Genomic DNA, 21,284 nt, shown 5'->3' on the forward strand with positions numbered 1-21,284 from the left:
ACAGCAGAAACATTTCAGAGGAGAGAGAGGGAGAACATCTCTTACATTTTAGTATCTTAAATGTTGCCACATGCTGTTGTGGTGCGTCTTGCCCATGCGTGACACGCCAGGAATATAATACAAATTGTTGTTTGTGAAGAGCGGCGCGGGAGTGTCCTTTTCACTGTCTGCAGGTGCTGTGAAAAAGGTTGTGGTGAACGCTATTAAGTAATATTTGTACATGTGGTGCGTTTATCTCTCTGTTTCAATGTAGATAGCCTCGTTTGATTTAGTTGGGCTAACAGACCGGTTGCTGTTCATCTTGCCGGGGTAAGGAGAAGAGGAGGTGAAACGAATATTTCCGATAGCAGACGACAGGCCTCGGAGAACTGTAGCTGCTTGTCTGAGCCTGCGGAGAGACTCGGAGCTGTGTGACCAGCTAATTCCCTTGTTCGTGCTAAAGGCAGCGCCTCGGTTCTTGCCAGGCTTCTGCGAATGACCTAGCTAAATCACAAAAGGAGCCGCCGTCTGTGGCGGGGCCAGCGCTGACGCGGGAGCATCTGTCAGCGTCACCGTGCACGTATGGTGCGTGTACGATTCGGTCGGTGAGTTGCTGCTCGTCCACTCGCTCCACTCTTCTGGAGTGGGACAGCCTTGAATTCATAGCGTACCTGGCGAATTTGGGGCGTTGCCACAGCGCAAGTAATCATTAAAGGCTTTGGCACTTGGAAGAGATCTTATTTGCCTTAGAGGGGAAGATTTCCAACCTAAACCGTTCTATGATTCTGTGCATGTCCTCAGCTACGTCTAACTCTCTACACATATGGGCGTCCTGTATATAAGTACATTTAATGGGTGTGTGTGTGTCTGTTACGCACACCTGCACCCTGCGTGCAGTCATAGTCTGCGTGTATAGAATGAACTGTAGACTCACAGAACGGTTTGGGGTTGGAAGGGACCTTTTAAAGACCGTCTAGTCCATCTCCTCTGCTGTGGGCAGGGATGTCTTCCGCTAGACCAGGTTGCTCAAAGCCCCATCCAAGCTGACCTTGAACACTTCGAGGCATGGGGCATCCACAACACCTCTGGGCAACCTCCATGCCTCCTCACCCTCACGGTAAAGAATTTCTTCCTTATATCCAATCTAAATCTACACTCTTTCAGTTTAAGATCCAATGGAAGGGCTAAAATGTCAGGTTGAAGACCTTTGGCTGACCCTTGGTGCAGATGCTTTTAAGTCTTGCTGCTAGATTTCTGCACTGCAGGTGGAGTGGTTTCAAGGAGGAGAGCGTTCGTCTGGAGACCTGAAGGTGTTAGCTCTGAAGTGCTCTCCATTACTCCAGACGCTTTCATGGTATGGTTATAACTTGCTTTTCTAAAAGGCTTACAGTGCTTGCATTCCCTGTAGAAGAAGGTAACAGCGAGCAGAATTGTTACCTCCAGGTGTATTTTTCTGATAATTTTTATTTTTAGCCTACTTTAGTGAGGAAACAACGTACATATGAAGTTGTTTGCCTCTCTTGCCTCTTCTCTCCATTCCTCTCACAATAATTTTTTGCACCTAGCAGTCAATATTGATCAAATTTCTCGGGAAGGCTCTTTAAAGCTACTCTTAATTTCACTAAATTTGTAGGAAAAAAAGAAAAAAAAAAAGCCCTGGGCAGAGAGGAGAGACCATTTTCTTTCCCCTCTGCTAGGGAAAGGGGAATTGTAACCTTTATCAGAAGAGAGCTGATAGTGTAGTGTTAGGGCAGTGGGACTTGGGGATTCCCCAGCTGCAGGAGTTTGCAGGAGAGGACGGGAAAACCCTACTGCAAAACTTTATAAGGTGCTTAGAAAGCAGGCTGCTTTTGTTGCTTGTGAGTGGGTTTGATTTCAAAGAGATGAAACAGAATTTTAAAATTGTCATTTTGAGCATCCCTCTTTTGCATGTTCTTTGCAAGAGGAGAGAAACAGCCTGGTGTCATTTTATCGGTAGCTGTTGACCTCATATTATGTCTGTGAGATGGAGATAGCAGCTCTGAATTACCATCTCACTCACTAATTTGATTATGTAGTGGTGTGGGGGAGAGGGAAGGACTTTACTTTTTAAGGAGGGGGAAAAACAGGCATTTCTGGTCAGTCGGATGTTGAGACATTTTCAGCTTGGGGCAATTGTAGGTCATGCCCTTGCTGAGTAAATGTAATGTTAATAGAAACCATACATACCTGGCAAAAGTATGTCCCTTTGGCCTGGTTCCAGAGATTGTTTAATGCTTCTCTAAGATGGCACCTCGGTCCGGTGGTCCTACACTGGAATGTGTTGCTATTTTATTAGTGATATCAGCTGTTGAAATTCGAAAATTATTCCATTCCAGCTCACCCCCTACTGTCTTTATCAGTGAGAGGGCTCAATTGATTAATTCCGTACGTGTTAGTTTTGAGGAGCTGCTTTGCTGGCTGTCACTGATGTTGCGCATAAGTGCCCAGAAATGTGACTTGGGCGAGACAAGGGATCCTGGGTCCGGTTCAGAGTGTGGAAGGAAAGCAAGTGCAAAAATGTAGGCTTTCTTGGGGGGAAATCAGGAAGAGGCACTGCCCTAAGCTGAACCTCCTGTGCGAGAAAACCATTCCCATTCATTTAGAGCACTGCACGTTCCTTTCCTTGAAGGTAATGACATATTGCTGTAATGCCACTGTTAGGAGTGCCGGTATGTGTGACATAAACAGATTACTTAATAACCGATTTTGCAAGAGGGGAAAAGTAAAGCTCCACCTTATCCTTTGAGATAAGGTATTCTTGGCTCGTTAAGCGTAACTTCCCGTGGGCTTGCTGCCGCCCTGACTTCACGGTGGGGCGGAGGATGCTTGATTTCAGATCTGACAGCTCTGTTGCTGGAAGACCGGAGGAGCGCTCTGGCTGCGTGTATTAGGAGACGGGGACCAGCACTCGTGTCAGGTGTTTCGTCCCCCGTTTCAAATGCCTTGCAAAGTCAAGGTCTCGGGAGTATTGCTTAGATACCGCTGTTGTAGGAGAGAATTCAGGAAAAGATGCTGCTACAGTGGGAACTTTTTCATGGATCCCGTTATCGTTATGGGATTTACTATATAGAGAGCCTAAACCAGGGATTTTATAACAACCTTCCGTAACTACTTTTTCCATTTCAGCTGATTGCTCCCCACACTTTCCTCCTCCTTGCTTTCTATTCTCGACCCTGTTGTGTCATTGCACTTTGCTGGTAGAAAGCCTTGTGATGCCATAAGCCTAAGATTATTACTTGATGGTTGGATCAATGAGGAGAGAGGTTGAAAGGGCAAAGATAACTGTGAAAATCTTTACCTTTATTAACAGCAGGCAGAAGGTAGGAGAAATGAGCTGTATTTACCCATTTACTTTGTTTTCTTTTTCTTCTCTCATCCCCACCTTCAGTTTTTTGATCACTGACTGTAGGCAGACCTCCATTTTCAGAAATAACCAGAACACCTGTTTCATATCAGTTAGAGTTTTTAATGGCTTCTGAAATAAATATGGTTAAAAAATTAATCAGATAAAATCTCAGCACAGAATGTACTTCATTAATATTCTGTGGTACCTTCAATTTATACGCAGAGATAGAGCAGGCTATATTTTGCTTTGGTAAAACTGATTCAGGCTTTGCTCGTGCAAAAAAAGCAAAACAATGAGGACTCGGGCACTGCCTTTTTGCTCTCTTTGTGTACAGCAGCTGGCACAGCTTGGGAATGGCAGGCACAGATCGTGACCTAAACGCTGCCCCGCGCAGCTAGTAAAACCAAGACAGGTGGTTTGGATCTTCTCAGCTTTGAAGTATCTGGATGAAAGATTGCAGATGAGCTTCCCTCCAGCTTTAATTCTCCACGATGCTTTGCAGGATACTGAAATGTGCTGTTAACTGGCTTGTCATAAATGAAAAGATCTAGTGCTATGACTTCCCTGCAGACTTTTTGGTAATATGGTAAATCCCTATGGAAGAGTTGGGAGCGGTTTTTCTGTGTGTGTGTTAATTAAGTCAGTAGTACAAATGCTGTGAGGTCTGTGAAATACGAATCCCTCACGAAGTGGTTTGTTCAGAAATTTTTGTCATTAAGATAATACCCCTTTTCAGTCATTTGTTAGCTTGATGCTAGTAAATCTATGAGTGTGCTTACTATTGGCAATTTCCAGCAGGTGTCTGTGTTCCCCGTCATTGCATGGGATATGGTTCTGGTCATTGCCGACGTCTGTCATCTGTTGTCAGGAATCAGCGTGAGCTTTAAAGTTGCTGGGCTTGTGTGAGAAGGTGTCGATGCCCGCCTACTCCACGCTCTGTGAGAAAAACTGCAATCCGAGTTCGGATGGTGATAAACTGACTTTACGTAAGGTAGTGATAAGTTGGCTGTGCACGCAGGAGAAATCGAGAAGATGTTATAAGAACAGCTGAGTCAATATATGATGTGGTTTGCCCGTTGCGAAGGAAAGGTTGTGTTTTCTTTTAAGCGATGATAAGTTTTGCACCGACACATGCTATGAGCGTAAGGTACGTGGCAGTGAAGGAAGGTGTTTCCATGCCATTTTGACAGTGACTGGCTTTTTTCCACCTCTGATGGGTTTAGAAACAATCATCACCTCTCTGACCTGGCGGTGAAACTAATTTTGCTGAGGGCCATGCTAGTTAGAAAGATGGCCCTCACTTGGCACCTTACAGCCTTTGATGGGAGCAACTTCTCTGAGTGAATGTTTTCAGTTATTGGAGCCGTCCTGAAGCTGCTGGTCCTTACCAAAAGGCAGGCACTTGGACAGTGCACAGTAGTCCAGTCCAGGGGCATGGGCTTCTCCTGTCTCCGTGTGCTCATGATAACGACTCTACAAAGGTCACTTTTTAAGCACTCTCTTCTTTCGTCCTTCAGTTTCTTTAGGCACTGCTCAGCACCAGCATGCGTGCAGGCTGGTGTATAGCTGTGCACCTGCTGGTTGCGTGATGGATTGGTCCTCTCCTGGGTCATTTCAGTTAGGATTCAAGTCCAGGCTTGTTTGACTGTCTTCTCCCACCTTCCTCTGCCCAACAGCCCTTTTCTAAGGTACAATAATACTGGATATGACAGTTCAGGATGGATATTGAAGAACCGATACAGTCTTTGCTCGGTCTTCAGATGTGTGGCCCAGGTGTGCTGATTACTCTTCCTGAATTTTTCTGGGATATTTAAAATTAAAAGGTAACGCAGAATATATTGGGGAGGCCCAGTCGCAGCTGTAAAATGTATAATGCCAGTGTTTGCTCTGTTTGGCTGTATTTAGCAAACTCTGTCGTGGGTTTTGCCCGTTCACTGATTTGACAGGTCTTCAAGAGGCGTACTCCATGCCATAAATCAAGGCACAGAGAAGTAGCGAAGGTAAACGACAGAACCCACTTGGCAAACAGGGAAAGATATTGAGGCAGAAAGTGGAAGATACCTGAACCCATGTCAGCGTTGGGTTCCTTCAAGCTTGGCCACGTCAAACAGTCACAGCCTTTGTGTAGCTAGGGAGCTCAGGAGTGTCCTTCCCTCTCTGCGCGCCCAGAACTAGTGGAGCTGGGCGTAATCTGGAAACTGATGCTAGGGTTGTTTCTATAGCTTGCTAGGATAAGTGCGGTCTGTACGCTAGTTCGGTCATCGTCTCGGCCTTCGCGAAGGTCTCCCCCTTCCTTTTCTTTGCGTGATGTTCCTGTCTGGTTGCACAATGCCGGGAGAACTTCTCCAGCAGTAAAAAGAGGCTGAGAAGGGGCATGGGAAGCTCAGGCGCTTCTTCGAAGGAAGCATTGTGCTGCTGGAGAGGTGTCGGGAGGCCTTTGTGCGAACGGGGCTCCCGCCGGCAAGCACCATGTTATTTGCATTCCTTTGCAATGCCTTGCTGGCAGCAGCTCGGCCTTCTAGTAACCCCGGCTCCAGCCGCAGTCTGCCTTTCATAAAACACACTGCAGCCTCTGTATGTTTAATTATACCTGCAGCCTTGGAGTCAAGGTTCGCTCGCAGCGGGGCTGTTTTTCCGTCTCGTGATGCGGTAGTGCAGAGCGGGGCAGTTTTGAGGACTTGGTATGAGCTGGCTGGCGCTTTGCAAACCCAAGGAAACAGGATGGTGGTTTGGGTAGATCTCTGCCTGGCAGGTTGCAGTTGTATATCTTGTTTTTGTTGCTCACCTGTGCCCAGCTTTTGCTATATCTTGTATTTGTTGCTAACCTGTGCCCAGCCTTTGCTGTTTGTTCTTCAGGCTTTTGACAACGTGCTACTCCATGCAGTCATTGACGGTGATTAGGAGTTCAGGCTCTAAAAAGACCACGGTGTTTGCTTCAGAGTTCGGCGTGCAGACTTCAGCGACGTGCCTCGCTGTTGCTTGTGCGCGAGTGGTAAAGCAGCAGCCAACCTCTGGTACCCAGAAAGCGGTTTGAGGTTCTTTCTCTGAAATGGGGGCAGCGCTTGGATGCCTTAATCATTATACCACAGCTCTTACTTATATTGGAGGGTGGTCTAAAACCTACCTGCATCTGTGAACTTAATAGTGCCAAGTACAGCTTGGTATTCATTTAGTCAGCCTTGGTAATTAATGAGATGGAAATACAGAAAACGAGGCCAAGATTTTCAGCCAAGGTGGACTATTTTGGGTGGTCATTTGGAGCATTTTGGAAGCGGACATAATTTTAAAGGAACCGTGGCCAGTGCTTGAGGCACACGCCAGAAAATCCAGAGGTAGCATGCTTCAGAGCAGCTTGGCCTAAAACTTAAATCAAACAGTCCAGCACGGCTCCCCTCCTCTGCCCTGTTCCCCAGAGCCGTGGGTTTTTAAGTCTTCCTTTTCTTTCCCTGGAATCCAAGCAATACTGGCCAGATTAGATCAGATCACAGCAGGACAGGTTTGGTGGCTTCTGTAACCTCTCACAGCTCCAAAGAAGAGAGAAAGAAAAGCAGCTTATGGGGTTGTGGGTAAGAGTTTCGCAATGGCTTATATAAAGCTCGGTGAGAATACCCCAAACACGTTTGTTATTCTGTCTAAACAATGTCCACCCATTAATTCATTGCCAACTTCTGTATGTTTTCCTGTTGCAGAGCAGTACCTGATAACTGTCATCAACGTGTGTCTTCTGGGCTTCATATTCTGATCCTTTCCCAGCAATTCCTAGTGTGGTTTTTGGTGACTGACTTGGTCTGCTCCTTCTAAAAAAACAGGGCTTGTAGGAATTTCAAGAAATCAAATGAAGACCTCATTTCATTTTTTCATTTTTTCATTTTCTTTTCCTGTTTAGATATTCTTGACTTGACTTTATGTGAGCTCTGTCTTTTAGAGCCGTCCCGTTCTTCAGGGCACAGTGCTAACTCACCTTTTAAACATGCTTCACGGGAGCAGCCTCTGAATCTTGTTAGGAATCTGGCAGTTCAAGTCTGGGTCATCGATGGGTAGCAAGCGAGCGTACGTTTGAAATTGAGAAGTGCAAGCTTTAGACAGATGGCTAGGAAGACTTTCCTTCTGCCTAACTATAGCGTTGTTACGTGGCAACTTTTTAAAGACTGCAGAGGTCACTTTATGTAAAGATAAAACTGACCTTTTGTAGATATTGAAGTTCTAGAAGCCTGATATTATAAAAGAAGGAAAAAAATTTCTCTGATTTACATGCTGTCTTCCGCTACGCAGCTCAGTTCCCTGCCCCTTGTAGTGATTTTAATGAAGGACTGCACATTAAAATGTGAAGAGCAGTAATACAAATATGTAAAACGATCTTTGGACAAGTTCCCTGCTCAGTTAAGTAACTGCATCTTCATTGCTGATGCTGGGTCCTCTCTTGAATACTTCACCTTAGCCATGAATTTGGGGCTCTTTTCTCAGAGCTGGCAGAATTGAGGAGAGCCCTGTTGTTTCTAATCTATTGTCCCTTCCTATGTCGTCTGTCAGCTGCATAGTAGCTTGGGTTTTGTCTCTTTCGGAGCCCCTGTCTTCTTTTTTGCCCTTTACTGCATCTCTCTCATTGCAGGCTGTTCTGATGGCTTTTATTAGGTTGTGAACCTCCTACTCAACCTTATGGTTGTCCTTTTACAAGTATTTGGTCCCATCACCTGATGGATTCACAGTGACCCTTTTCTTTGGCCAACTGCCACATACCACAGAAGAATTAGTTTATTGCATACTACTATTGTTTTAAAGGCCTTTATGCCCGCGGGCCTTCCGGATTTGCAGTTTTCTTCAGCCACCTGGTTTCAGACTTGTGCTGCTTTACTCCGGTCTTTTCCATACAGCCATGATTTCTTCTGCTTCTCCCAGCCAGTCTCTTACCGGGCATCCTTTGTCCCACTCCAGGCATCCACCCGCGGGTGCTGCTGGTCCTGTGGCAGTCTGCGCTCAGTCCCTCAAAACACCTTGGGTTCCCTTCAGGGGAACGTCTCGCAGAGACGTAATTTTGTGCCCAGGCGTCACCACTGTAAGACATATGTGCATGTTTCTGCGCTAATAAAATCGTTCCTGTGACACTAGGAGCCGAGTATGGTCCAGTTTTGCGGGCTGACCTCTCTTTGGAGGGAAATGCATCTTTCCTGTGGTTCTGCTGCTCGACAGGGCTATTTTGCTGTGGGGAACAGGAGGGATTTGGATCTGATTTATCTCCAACTGGTATGTTAGCTTGTTTAGATTTCACCCAGATATCAACGAAGTGCTCAGTGACTTCTGCTGCTGTTTCCCTGATCAGTAAGTTTTTACTCGCCTGGAAAATCAGTCACTTGAATATCAGGACGTTCTGAAAACCCTGTGGGGACGGAGGGGTGAGCCCGTCTAGAGGATTGGTTGTGGTTTTGTTTTGTTTTCTTTTGAGTTTCAGTGTCTGTGTTCAGATGCATTAATGGGAATAGTACTTAGCTCTCACACAGTGCTAGGGGAAATCATGGTGCTCCTTGTTTGTAATGCATGAACCAGCCATGTTCACTGCCAGGACTTGTGAAGTTCCATGTCTGTTCTCCTACCCAGAATTTACACCTTCCTTATGTATCGTTGGAAATGTTCCCATTTGCCTGTTGTTTTTGTGGCCTGTGTTTTCATCTGGGTGGAAATTAATGCTCTTTCAGATCACTCCTGGGAAATTTTCAGGTGAAATACGATGACCGCGTAGGAGGGAACGGGAGAGTCGTTTCTGTTCCACCGGTGCAAACAGTTCTCCGAAGCGGGGTGTCGCGCAGGCTGTGTCCCCCGTCCCGCGCCTGCCTGGCTGTGCAGGGACACAGCCGTACGCTGGAAGGTGGAATTGGTCGGGACGGAGGGTCTGCGCCTGCTCCGCTGCTAGCACCAGTCCCGGAAGGTGTTTGCCACCTGTAACCCTTTTAAAATCAGGTAGAGTTAAAGGGCGCTTGGCACGTGACGGCGTGGCCTTTTGTTCTTATTTCTTGAGCTGATTTGAAACTAAGCAGGGCTTAGTTTGGGACTTGCTTAGTGCTACTTTTAGTATCTCGCCTTTAAAATGGATCATCCCTGTGATTTATTTGTCCTTCTGGGCCATTGGCTTTTTATGTCACGTATTTCCTTTGATTCTCCCACAGAACGAGAAGTTTGCTTGAAAAGCAGCCGCTAAAAGCTGCACTAGCCCGGCTGTAATCCCGGCGGCGCGTTGGCTGGTGCCACGTCTCGCCGTGTGCTTGGCGGTACGCCGACACCTTCTTCTCGGCCGCAAAAGGTGTGCCGTGCCGTCTTCTGCTGACGAAGCCCGTGGCGGGCTGCATCCCCTGCCCGTCTCGTGTGACTTCGGGGCTGCGGTCCGTGCAGATTCCTACACGTTAGACATGGCGATGGAGCAAGTTTTCATAACGTTAGCAGCTCATTAGTGGTAAAGAGTGAAAGCCATAGGCTCCCGGGATGTGTCAGAAGCCACATCAATACGTAAAGCTTCCCCGCCCTGGGGGTATGCCGTGCTTCAAGTCCGTCCAGGTATGAGACTGATAGCTAGGCTGGGGAAACGGGCAGAGGAGGGCACAACTTTACCTGCCTGGGTCTTCTTATAGGCCAGCCATGCCCCAAAGTTAAATGGCAGGGGAATCGTGAGCAAAGCCCTTCGTTCGGGTGGCCCAAAATATCTGTCCCTGTCTTCTCTGAGAGCCCGGGTACACAGGGCTGCCCAGTGCAGGAGGTGCGAGTGGCCAGAGCTTGCGGAGAAGAGGTTGGCTGTGTAGACACGTCAGTTGTAACCACATGAGCCTGTCCAAGCCTGATGGGTTTTAATGCGACTCTCCCAGTTCTTCGGAAAGGAGCCCTGAAAGTTAAAACAAGGGCCAGGTGAAAACTGCTAATACTCCGCTCGTTTTCATTGCTTTATAAATTTTTAATGTTAGGTTTTGATCTTATTTCCTTCTAAGGTGCCAGTCTGAGATTCTTCATGGGCTAGTCTGACCGGCTCTAAGTCTCAACGACCCTGGTCATGTGGAAGGGATTCCTTCTTAGATATTATGCACCAGGCAGACTTTATCCCTTGATCCTGTAACTTTCGGCTCCTTTCTCCAAATGACCAAGTTTTGTTTTTGCTAAGGAAAAGCTGTTGCACTGTCACCATTTCCTTAAAAGAGTTAGTGCTTAAAAATGGAGAGCATCATAAATAAAGTAATCTCTTTCAGCTTGTCTGTTTGGCTGTATATATCTGGAATGGTAAAAGAATTTCAGTCTTACACAGTGTCAGGCTTGAAGCCTGCACTTGGTCATGCACTAAGATTGCAGAAAGCTGTAGACTCAGCTCAGTGTCCAGGTTAATGCAGAGACCTCAGGCACGAAACGTATCATCACACTTAGATAATCTAATTGTATCTGCTGATTTACCTTTTTTTTTTCTTTTTTTCTTTTTTTTTTTTTTCTTTTCCTCATGCTAAGGCTATGATTCCAGTTTGCATTCCCTGTAACACAGGTTTTCTGGTAGTACCCTACATTTGGATTACTACTATGGTCACTGATAATCTATTACATGTATGAGTTGAAATATACAGTACAAAAGGCTTTCTGGAAAGACTGTTGTTGCAGGATGAAGCTCCCCAGAATCACCTCAATTCAAACTTCATGAGAAACCTGAGCTTTACAACCCTCCATAGGTGCATCACACATCAGATCTATTCTGTGTGATTCTTCTGGGAGGAACTGGTTTCTTACCAAGGATGTGGTAGGAAGTGATAACGCTCTTTAAGGCAAATGTGGTTTCAGAACTAGTTTGGGAAGCAACACTATGAATTTCTCTCTATATAGAGGTTTTTTGTCACTTGCCGCCTGTGTTGTAGCACAGATAGATCCTCGTGTTTCGAACAATATGGATGGCTGGTGCTTCACAGGCCTGGGGACGTGCAATTTTGGGGCTGAAATGATTGCACAGAGAGCGGGTAGTTCCCCTGCTCCCAGCACACCTCTCCTGGAGGTAGCTCCCAAGGTCTCTTCGCCACGTACATTTAACCAGACCCTCGGCTGACGATGCCAGGCTTGTCCTGGTTCTTTCCCAGCCGTGCTCCCCCTCGCTTGGCAGCGGACGGGGCAGCCTCTTAGTGCGTGCGTTGCACGTACACCCTGCCCCTCGGTCCCTAAACAACTGCCGTCCTTTCTTCCTTGGACAGAAATGATCCTCGCTGACAGGCAGTTCAGGTTTGATTCCAGCCCTGTGCCACAGCGACTGCAAAAACACCTAGGCAGAATTACGGGGACAGAGGTATAGGAACCTGGTGTCTTTGATGCAGGTCCTGGCTTTTCCTACCGAGAAAACCTTGTGAAGCTTTCTGCAAACTTCAGCCGGCGATGGGGAGCAAGCGCCTTAAAGGAGACCGGGATTGTATAGGTAGGAGGTGATCAGGCCATGCTAACGCACGCATTTGGCTACCTAAACACATACGTGGAACTAACAGGTAGCTGAAGCTTTACCATGTCAGACAACTTCAAGCCTGCAGATTTCTTACTGCTTTTATTTTTCGGTACGCTTTTTTTCCTCCTACGTTTACGTTTCTTTAACCCCCACATTTCCTTAAATGGAATAATTCGGAAAAGAAATAGCGTGGCATTGCACGGAGGCGGTAGGGCTTGGGGGCCTGACTCGTTGAGGCAGGGTGCCTGGAGCTGCGTTCTTCTGCACGTGCTGTCAGAGTCGGCGTATGAGCTGCTGTGGTGTGCACGGCGTGAGATTCGCATAGTTTCGTTCCCAGGACGTCAAGACGACCGTGCTCGGCCAGGATGGCGAGAAGAGATGAACAGATATTCTTGCAGGCAGGGAGGGAATGCTGCATTTTACAGAACTTAAATCTGGTAATACATGAGTGGGTTTTCACCGGTAAAACTGACTCAGGGAGTCTCCTGTGCCCAAACTCTAAATCTGGAGTCTGAATCATGAGCTGCTATTCTTTAATAGCTCTTAATAAAGTAAAAGATGTGGTTTCAACCAAAATTTTTCCGGGGGAAAAATACCTCTCTGATGATGACTACTTCTTGCTCTATTAATAATCAGATGAAACGATTTTGCTCTGAATTTGGTGCACAGTAAAGTTTCTCCTCAGGCACAAGAAGCTAACTTCAAAAGTTTTACCTACAGCAGGTGTAAGTTCAAGGAAGCCATGACCCACCGCTGTCCTTCAGAATAGAAAAGGTGCCACTTTGACCTGCAGGTCTTGCTGCGCATCTTACCTATGGGATTTTGGTGTTGTGAAATACGTGCCTCTGGTCGACCAAAACAGCTCCAAAGTTTAACGAGGTGCCCACGGAGGCTGATCATTTTCCTGGGGGAGAGCAGCGAGGGCGATGGGAACAGCCCCCAGAAAAGGCGGTGAATGCAGTAGGGGCCACGGGAGGAAACTGGCAATTGGCCCGTGTCGGGTGTACAAGAGAAAATTAGGGCTGAGCGGGACCTGGATTACCAGGAGGAGTTTAGCACTCGGCTCTGTGCTTCCCACCCTCCGCCAAGCCGTAGGGTAATAGCGCAGTGCATGTGTGTCACGTTAAATTTATCAGGCATTACCATTTGTAGTCAATGGTTCTCATGGGAAAGGCTCTGTTACCCCGGTGAGTAGGAAATGTCTCAGAAACCCAGTGCATTGAGAGTATGTGTCAATTGTTTCCTTCCAGGCGCTTTGGGAAGGGAGCCTAGAAGTTTATCTCAGCATTCGCAACAATATAAAGAGATGCCAAGCACTTCAAGTACGCAGAAAAGGAAAATGTCTTGCTTGGCCTCCCTGAACGGGCTGGGAGGCGGGATGGGGAGTGGAGGGGGGAGACAAAAAGCAACATGAAGAAAGTCTCTCCCTTGCAGAATAGGGAAAAGCAGCTAAGTAATGCAGTTGTTTGCCTGCGTATATACAACTTAGCTTCGTGTTACCAAAATCTGTACTGTGCACACGTGGTCAAAAGATTAAAGAGATTGTCCAGTTCTGTTGGCAGCATATTAAAGTATTAAGACTACAGGCTTACTATGATGTGTTTCTATTATCAAGCTGACCACAGAATTAGTGATTCAAAGGAGGACGTTGTTTTAAGACAGATACCGGAATCGCCCCATCCTTATGCAATCTTGGCTCTAAGAATCCCTCGGGAAGAGCTCCCGCTGCCCTCTCTGTCCTGGGGCCACCCCTACCCTACAGCTCCTGCTCGTGCTTGGGTAAGGTTTCCCCTTCTCTGTCCCTATGAAGCGTTTATGGCATCTGCCATGGTAAAGCCGGTGTTTCCAGTTGCTGGAACAGCTTTCCTGGTTTCCTCTGTGGCAGCAGAGGTAAATCATACCTGCAGGTGTTGATCTGCAAGGTCTTGCTGCAGATGCCTCCAGCTCTCGCCGTTCCCTCGGTGGCGTGAGCCCGTCGCTCAGAGATCGCGGTGCTGGCACCCTGGGCTGGAGGCAGCAGGTACGGGTCCCTTTTCTTCTGTCCCTGTTGGGCTGCCTGACTTTGGACCTTGCTTGACGCCGGATTTCTGTTTCTTTTTTTGTCCTGCTCCCTGAGATGGAGAGTTATCAGTGTCTGGTACGGTACCGGACAGTTGTACAGCTGTTGGCGCCCGGCAGCAGCAGGAGATGAGCATGTAGTGGTGAACTTTTAATATCTCAGCCTAGGTAATACTGCCTAAAAAGTAACTGTACCTTCACTCGGAGAGATTTTCACTAGCCCTTTGTCGCTGTTAGTTTATATCTTGATATCACAGACACTATAAATCTTTATCTGTCTAACTGTTTTATTTATTTAGTATGGCCTTCCGCATAGTTACCACCAGTACATAAACTTGAACTTGCTGTAGCACTCTAGCCACCAGAACGATGATGGGATCCGTTTCAGGGCCGTCACGGGCGCTGTCGCACAGTCGTGTCTGCGAGCGAGAAGGGAATGTCTTTATACGCCTCTGCTTTCTATTACAATTTCCATATAACAAATAACTCTGGAGCCAAAATGTATCACAGTTAGTGCCAGTCTGGGGATGAACATATTTTTTCAAGTGATTGTATTGGAGAACAATTTTTTTTTTTTTTTTTTTTTCATTTTGTTGGTCTTCGAGAATTAAGAATGCAGTATTTAAGAAGCCTTTTTCAGATGCTTTTTTATACTTAAGTAACTCAACAGGAGCATGCATTTAAAATTTCCAGTTTATCCTCTGTGTTTGCTTTTCAAAGGAGCTACTGCGGGAGATCTGTATACCTCAATGGTCTTGCTGGGCTATAGAGCGCCTATGTAGACGGCTATGAGAGACAGTGTAGTATGCATAGGGCATGAGCTATTTTCTTAAGCTTCTGGCCCCATCCTTGCATACAGCTCATCATTCTGTTATTGGCAAAGCCCTTGGGGAACTCAGTTAGCTATTTTAAAGTTGCTATCAAGGAGGGCTACTCTGGTCAAGCAGCTTTTTACAAGACCTCGGATGCTTTCAGTATGAAAACTCATATGCGAAAAAGGTGCAGGGCTCTCCAGGCTTCACAGCTGGCCTGAAGAGTGTGTGGAGTTCGAAACGGCAAATGCGGGGTTGTTTTTCATTGAAAAGTCAGTTTGTTATGGAAATCGGGTATTTTGTGCCTCAATTTTCAGTTGTTCAGTCTCGGAGATTAGATTTATCATAACGAGGAATTAGAGACGCATGTTTAGCAGTGAAGTGGACTGGTGGCTGCAGACTCTTGGCTCTCCTGTGGCGCTGGCATTTCCAGAGCAGCTTCCCGTGTCGTGCAAATAGGTGGTTCATCTGGAGCCTGGTAATGCTGCTGAAAAACAAACAGTAATAACAGGCGCAGCTTGCAGGTGAAAGCAAAGAGCAATGCATACTCTGTAATGAGGGAAAATCGGTGGTGATGGGTCGGTGGCCAGGGCCAGTTGTCTCTCTAACTTTCTCAAGCGTGCGACTCTTTTATCAAGTGAAGCCTGACTTTTGTTACTCGCTTGACTTAATTCTTATTCCTGAGCAAAAGGGAGCGTATGGCTGCTGCAGAAGAGAGGTGGGCGCAGCCCTGAGCTGAACGGCGAGGCGTTGCAGAGCTCTGTGTCCGGTAACGCAGAAGCACATCTCGTCTGGCTTCAGACGCTGTCGCCGTCGTCTTGTTGGGCGCCCACCCGTTTGACAGAAGTTCCCGTGGTTTCAGGAGCGATGCCGTTCCACATTGTGGAGCCCGTTTCAAGAGGCTCTGTCGGTTGAGTATCTTCTGTGGCAGATACCTGTAGGTGCTGGAGTTGGGACTGAGGGGTGTTTTGGCTGTGAAATTTTGGATCTGAAAGCCGCAGCAGTCATGGCAGCGGTGATCCGAAGGCTGCCCTTCGGGGGGTCTGCCCTCTCGCTGGGGGGGCACTCGCCAAATGAGTTGGGGTGGCAGCGTGCGGCGGGATGGAGCGCAACTCTCCAAAAGCTGTAGCCTCTGCCTTCTCTTGAATGTGTCCTCTGGTACGCTCGCGTGGGCTTTTAATAGCCGTGCATTCATGCAAGGTGTAAGCATGGGCTAAGAATAGATGGACGCGAGGCGGCCGAGGCAGTGACTCCGCAGACGGACGGCTCTGCGGAATTGCTCCGCTGTGAGCAGAAGTAAATGACTGTACCTACAGATAAATACGTTTGTTCTTACGTGCATTTGCGGCTCGTTCATTCAGATAAATGTGCTTCAGTCAGTAATACGGCATGTGTGTTTATCTGAAACTCTCCGCTTGGCTACGCTGAGACATGGGTGGGGAAACCAAATTTGGTCAAAAACATAAAATACAGCTATCATTTATCAAGCGTTAAATCAGAAGGAGCTGTTTTTCAAAGCTTGCAGTTAGATGTCTGAATTATCTGGGCACAGATATTTACATATTTATATATAAATATATTTATCCCAAGTTGGTAGAAGTGCAGAAAGCCCTGAAAATCAAACATTTTTATCAAACTCATCAAAAAGACAACAATTGACAAGTGTAGTTTAAGTGCTTTAGTTGGAAATGAAAGTCTACATGAAAGGGAAAAGGCATACTTTGTGTTTACAGTCAACATATGAAATTTGGCACTTACTCTTTTATTACTTAATTTTTATTTTGGAAAGTGTCAGGTACTTAGGAGTTTACAGTAACTTATCTTAGTAAGTCCTTCCTCATCTGCTGTGTTATAATAATACCCTAATGGTACTTTGACACTTGTTCTACAATGGACTACATAGTCAAGTGATGGAAATTCTGTTGCTTTAAGCTCTTCAATTAAGCTGGATCAGTTTGCACAAGGTAGGTGTTAAGCCCAGCCAATGTATTTGGTAAAACAAATAGAAAAATTATCATAGACTGTTTTTGAAGAGCACTGTAATCGGTATTGCAAAATGAGTATGATGGCCTTCTGTGGTTTTTATTTTTATTTTTAAATGAGTCACAAGGATAGAATAATTATCAGAGAGTCTGCACTGGCATGCACTCTCAGAAATGATTGTACAAAAAATACTTTTCCAAATGGTAGCTGAAGAGCTCCTAGCTCACGTTTGGCGACAAGAAACACAGTACTAATTAATGTTAGGCCAGCAAAGAAAGATACTTCACTTTCCTATTTGAATGAAATGCAGCATGAACTGTACTGGCCAGTGATGCAGTCAAAATTAATATTTGCCGTTCTTGTGTTCCCTAGGTCATCACACTATTTACATTGGGGTCCACGTGCCGAAGAGCTATAGGAGAAGGCGGCGTCACAGAAGAAGACCTGGGCACAAAGAAAAGAAAGAAAAGGAGAAAATCTCTGAGAACTACTCCGACAAATCAGACGTAGAAAATGCTGATGAGACAAGCAGCAGCATCCTTAAACCGCTCAGTAAGTACTGGTTTCAGTTGTCACTCACTACAATAGTCTGTTGTCTAGTGATCTGCTCCTGATCTGATCATGGAGGAGGAAACCGGATCCACGAAAACAGTTGTCTCATGTTGCAGGGTCAGAGTAGTCTTAATCAATAGCTGCTGAATGGTTGCTGTAGCTTGGAAAAGGTACAGGCTGGAGCAGACATTTCATCCCTCCGTATCACCTGAGTTTGCATCTGAGCTAATGCCAGCCAGGAGCAGGCCAAATTTTAAAAAGCAATTTGACACTGTGTGTAAAGAGATAGCAAGGAGATGCAAAGACTGAGTAGATGCCTAGACAGATCTATTGCAGCTTCTGCCCCGGCTCTCAGGATGTGCACCCTCTCTAGAATTCAAGCACCCCATGGTTTCAGCTAGAAACAGCCTCACAGGAGCAGGTTGATGAGAATCACCAAGACCACTGCTATAGACTGTGAGAAACGTACCTACTTGGGATTTGGCTTCGTTTTACTAGCACCACAAGTTATAGATACGTCTTTTCCCTTCAGTAATTAACCAGTTTTAAGTTTTGCAAACAAAAAAAATAATAAAATATAGCGTTACTGTATATTTGAGTATCTGTAGGGGTTGAATATCTGAATTTTGGTAGGCAGACGAGGTCCATTTTGGATGCCCGTTATACCTCCATTCGTACTGAAATTGTTAACCAGAGGAGAGAGATCTTTATCTAACGTCATCACTATGCAGCTCTTTGTTAATATCGTAGGAGACTGTCATAAAGTCCCATTCCTCTTGCTGTCTTCTCTTTTGGCCACAAGGTTGTTCTGAAATCTGCGGGATGGCTGCTTAAATAGAACTGGGAGAGAGATGGTGACAGCCTGCTAGATTGGGAACATGCTAACAAGGTTTGAATATAAGAGAACAGCCCAGGATGTGATATAGATCAGATTATTGAGGCTAATTCCAGATGGTTGGAGTTTCATTAAAGAACTTGTTTGTAAGTGGGGAAAATGCTTCCAGAGAGAGAGAGAGAGGAGCAAGCAGGGGTCATACGACCTGATCTTTGATTGAAAAAATATGTGAATTTTTCATTCTGAAATTACGTTGCTGGATAGTTGCTGCATATGAAGACAGTAACATAGGGTCGCATCAGTCATGGCTTTAGCCCAGGGCCTGTTACTTTTGGTGATGCAGGTACTTCAGAGAGCAGCAACTGGAAAGGAAGGCAAGTCACAAAGTCCACTTGCTCTTCGTAGCTCTAGTTCCCTGGTTGTTCCAAGTAAGTTTACTTGTCAGTGCTCAGAAACCAGGAGTTGGTTTTACACCGAAAGACATAATCACCTGTCTTCAAGAACTCTAGATATTTTAAGTGTAATTTTTGTATTTACATCTCTGTTGTTTGGTGTGCAGGTGACCAGATCTGTAGAAGTTCCTTTTTGGCCTCTGGATGTATCGATATCCTAGGGGAATGGTTTCCACAAGCTAATTGTGCCCGTGGTTGACAACCTATTTCTTCCATCAGGTTTTGATTTACTGCCTTTCATTTTGTTCATCCTTGTTCCTCTTTTGTGTTATTTGGGAAAGGGTTAATGGTATTTTTTCCTCTTTTCTTTCTACAGGTTAGTATGTTCTTGTCTACTCTTTATCTGCACATAAAAATGTGCACTCTTTTCATCTCTCTCTATCTGAGAATTTTCCCATAGTCTTTTCCACCCAGACCTCTTTGCACTACATATTTTCGTAGTGGGATCACTTAAATAGCACACAATATTCCAGGTGTCCCATGCGATAGCATTAATACTACATCATTTGTAACTTTTTCTGTATTGTTCACTGTCTCACATATCCAGATACTTTACCAGGTTCTTGCAGGGACTTGCTGGTTTACGCTGGTGGCCAGATCTTTTTACGAGCTGGCACAGTTAATTTAGAACACTGTAAAGGATACGAGTAGTTCAGATTACTGTCTTGAATTTCCAAACATTGAATTACCTGTTGCCTCATATCCCCAGGTTTTTTTCCCTTCTGAAACTCTTGTCTTCATAGCTGACCTGAGTTTTTTGTTGCCTACACTTCTTTTGCTTGCTAACAAGCCTTTCTTTTCTAATTCTGCATATGTAGTAATGCCAGTCTTCCTTCAGAGATTTCTGCTGTTCCGCCTTTTATGTTCTCCATCATTTATAAATGGCTCTTTATTTCCCTTTTGTCTTCTGTCTCTTAGGTGGTCGCTGATCTGAGACAGTTGTTGGATATTCAGGCTGTTCCAGGTTTAGATGTCTCTTACTGGAACTTTGATGAAGGCTTTTTCAGGGTCTGAATGGCTTATGTGCGCCATGTATCCAGCTGCTGTGTTCACTCCCAGTCATGGCAAGTGTGTCCAAGAGAAGACTAGTTCTCTTCAGACAAAGCTTACCAGTTTAGTCTGCTATTCATTACTGGCAATCATGGCAAGCAATCTCAGTTATAACCCTGTTTTTTTCAATCTTCTTCTGTTAATAGTAAATGAATGAAGGGTATGTGGCTCAAATTCACTTTCAAAAGAGTAAGAATATAAGAAACAAAGAACTGGGGAATTTGGAACAGCAGTTTTAATGGAATTGGGAGAAAGCTGAAATGAAATACATTACATATATTTGAGACAGCTGTCAGTAGAGAGTATGTGGCATCAGAAGCTGAAATATCTGTTAGGGCTGTGTGGTTTAGTAGAGTGGGGCAGGTATTTGCTACGGACTAGCGGTGCCAGTTGGCCAGTGGCTGCAGTGTGGCCAGGAAGGAGGGAGTTTTGGATTTTGCTTTTCTTCTTTGAAAGGGGGGAAAAAATAACAGAAACTGAGCAAGAAGTGAAATGCAGAGAATGGAGACAACCAGAGAGTAAGCATTGGTCTAACACGCTTCAGGTCATTTTAGAGGGATAGATGATTATAAAGGGACTGCATCTGTCAGAGCTAGGTCAGCTCTGCAGGGGTTTGCTGGATCATAGAATCATGGAATGGTTTGGGTTGGAAGGGACCTTAAAGATCATCTAGTTCCAACCCCTCCTACCATGAGCAGAGGAGCCTTCCACTAGACCAGGTTGCTCAAAGCCCCATCCAACCTGGCCTTGAACACTTCCAGGGATGGGGCATCTGCAACCTCTCTGGGCAACCTGTGCCAGTGCCTCACCACCCTCATAGTGAAGAATTTCTTCCTTACATCCAATCTAAATCTACCCTCTTTCAGTTTAAAGCCATTACCCCCTGTCCTATCACTACATGCCCTTGGAAAAAGTCTCTGTCTGGCTTTCTTGCAGGCCCCCTTTGGGTACTGGCAGGCTGCTGTAAGGTCTCCCCGGAGCCTTCTCTTCTCCAGGCCGAACAACCCCAACTCTCTCAGCCTGTCCTCACAGGAGAGGTGCTCCAGCCCCCTGATTATCTGGACTTGCTCCAACAGGTCCATGTCCTTCTTATGTTGGGGGCCCCAGGGCTGAATGCAGTATTCCAGACTTGTGGAGTCTCACAAGGGCAGAGTAGAGGAGGAGGATCACCTCCCTTGACCTGCTGGTCAAGCTTCTTTTGATGCACCCCAGGATACGGTTGGCTTTCTGGGCTGCAAACACACATTGCTGGGTCGTGTTGAGCTTCTTGTCAACCAACACCCCCAAGTCCTTCTCCTCAGGGCTGCTTTCATTCCACTCATCGCCCAGCCTGTACAAGTGCTTGGGATTGCCCCAACCCATGTGCAGGACCTCGCACTTGACCTTGTTCAACTTCATGAGGTTCGAACGGGCCCACCTCTCAAGGCTGTCAGGGCCCCTCTGGATGGCATCCCTTCCCTCCAGCACGTCAACCACACCACACAGCTTGATGTCATCAGCAAACTTGGTGAGGGTGCACTCAATCCCACTGTCCGTGTCACTGACAAAGATGTTAAACAGTGACGGTCCCAATACCGACCCCTGAGGAACACCACTCCTCACTGGTCTCTACTCAGACATCGAGCTGTTGACCGCAACTCTTTGAGTGCGACCATCCAGCCAATTCCTTATTCACCGAGTGGTCCATCCATCAAATCCATGTCTCTCCAACGTAGAGACAAGGATGTCGTGCGGGACAGGGTTGAATGCTTTGCAC

At 46.1% G+C, this 21,284-nt stretch overlaps 1 protein-coding gene across 12 annotated transcripts in view; it reads left to right on the forward strand.

Moving 5' to 3' along the window:
• Positions 1 to 21,284, forward strand: part of SLC4A4 (solute carrier family 4 member 4) — a 237,912-nt gene that overhangs the window by 74,554 nt on the left and 142,074 nt on the right. For all 12 annotated transcript variants that reach the window (XM_030015345.2, XM_030015170.2, XM_030015257.2 and 9 more), the window contains exon 3: positions 17,012 to 17,191. In XM_030015345.2, the coding sequence (XP_029871205.1) occupies positions 17,012 to 17,191 (180 nt within the window). The remainder of the gene's footprint in view (positions 1 to 17,011; positions 17,192 to 21,284) is intronic.

Source organism: Aquila chrysaetos, chromosome 1, assembly GCF_900496995.4.
Source record: "Aquila chrysaetos chrysaetos chromosome 1, bAquChr1.4, whole genome shotgun sequence".
NCBI lineage: Eukaryota > Metazoa > Chordata > Aves > Accipitriformes > Accipitridae > Aquila > Aquila chrysaetos.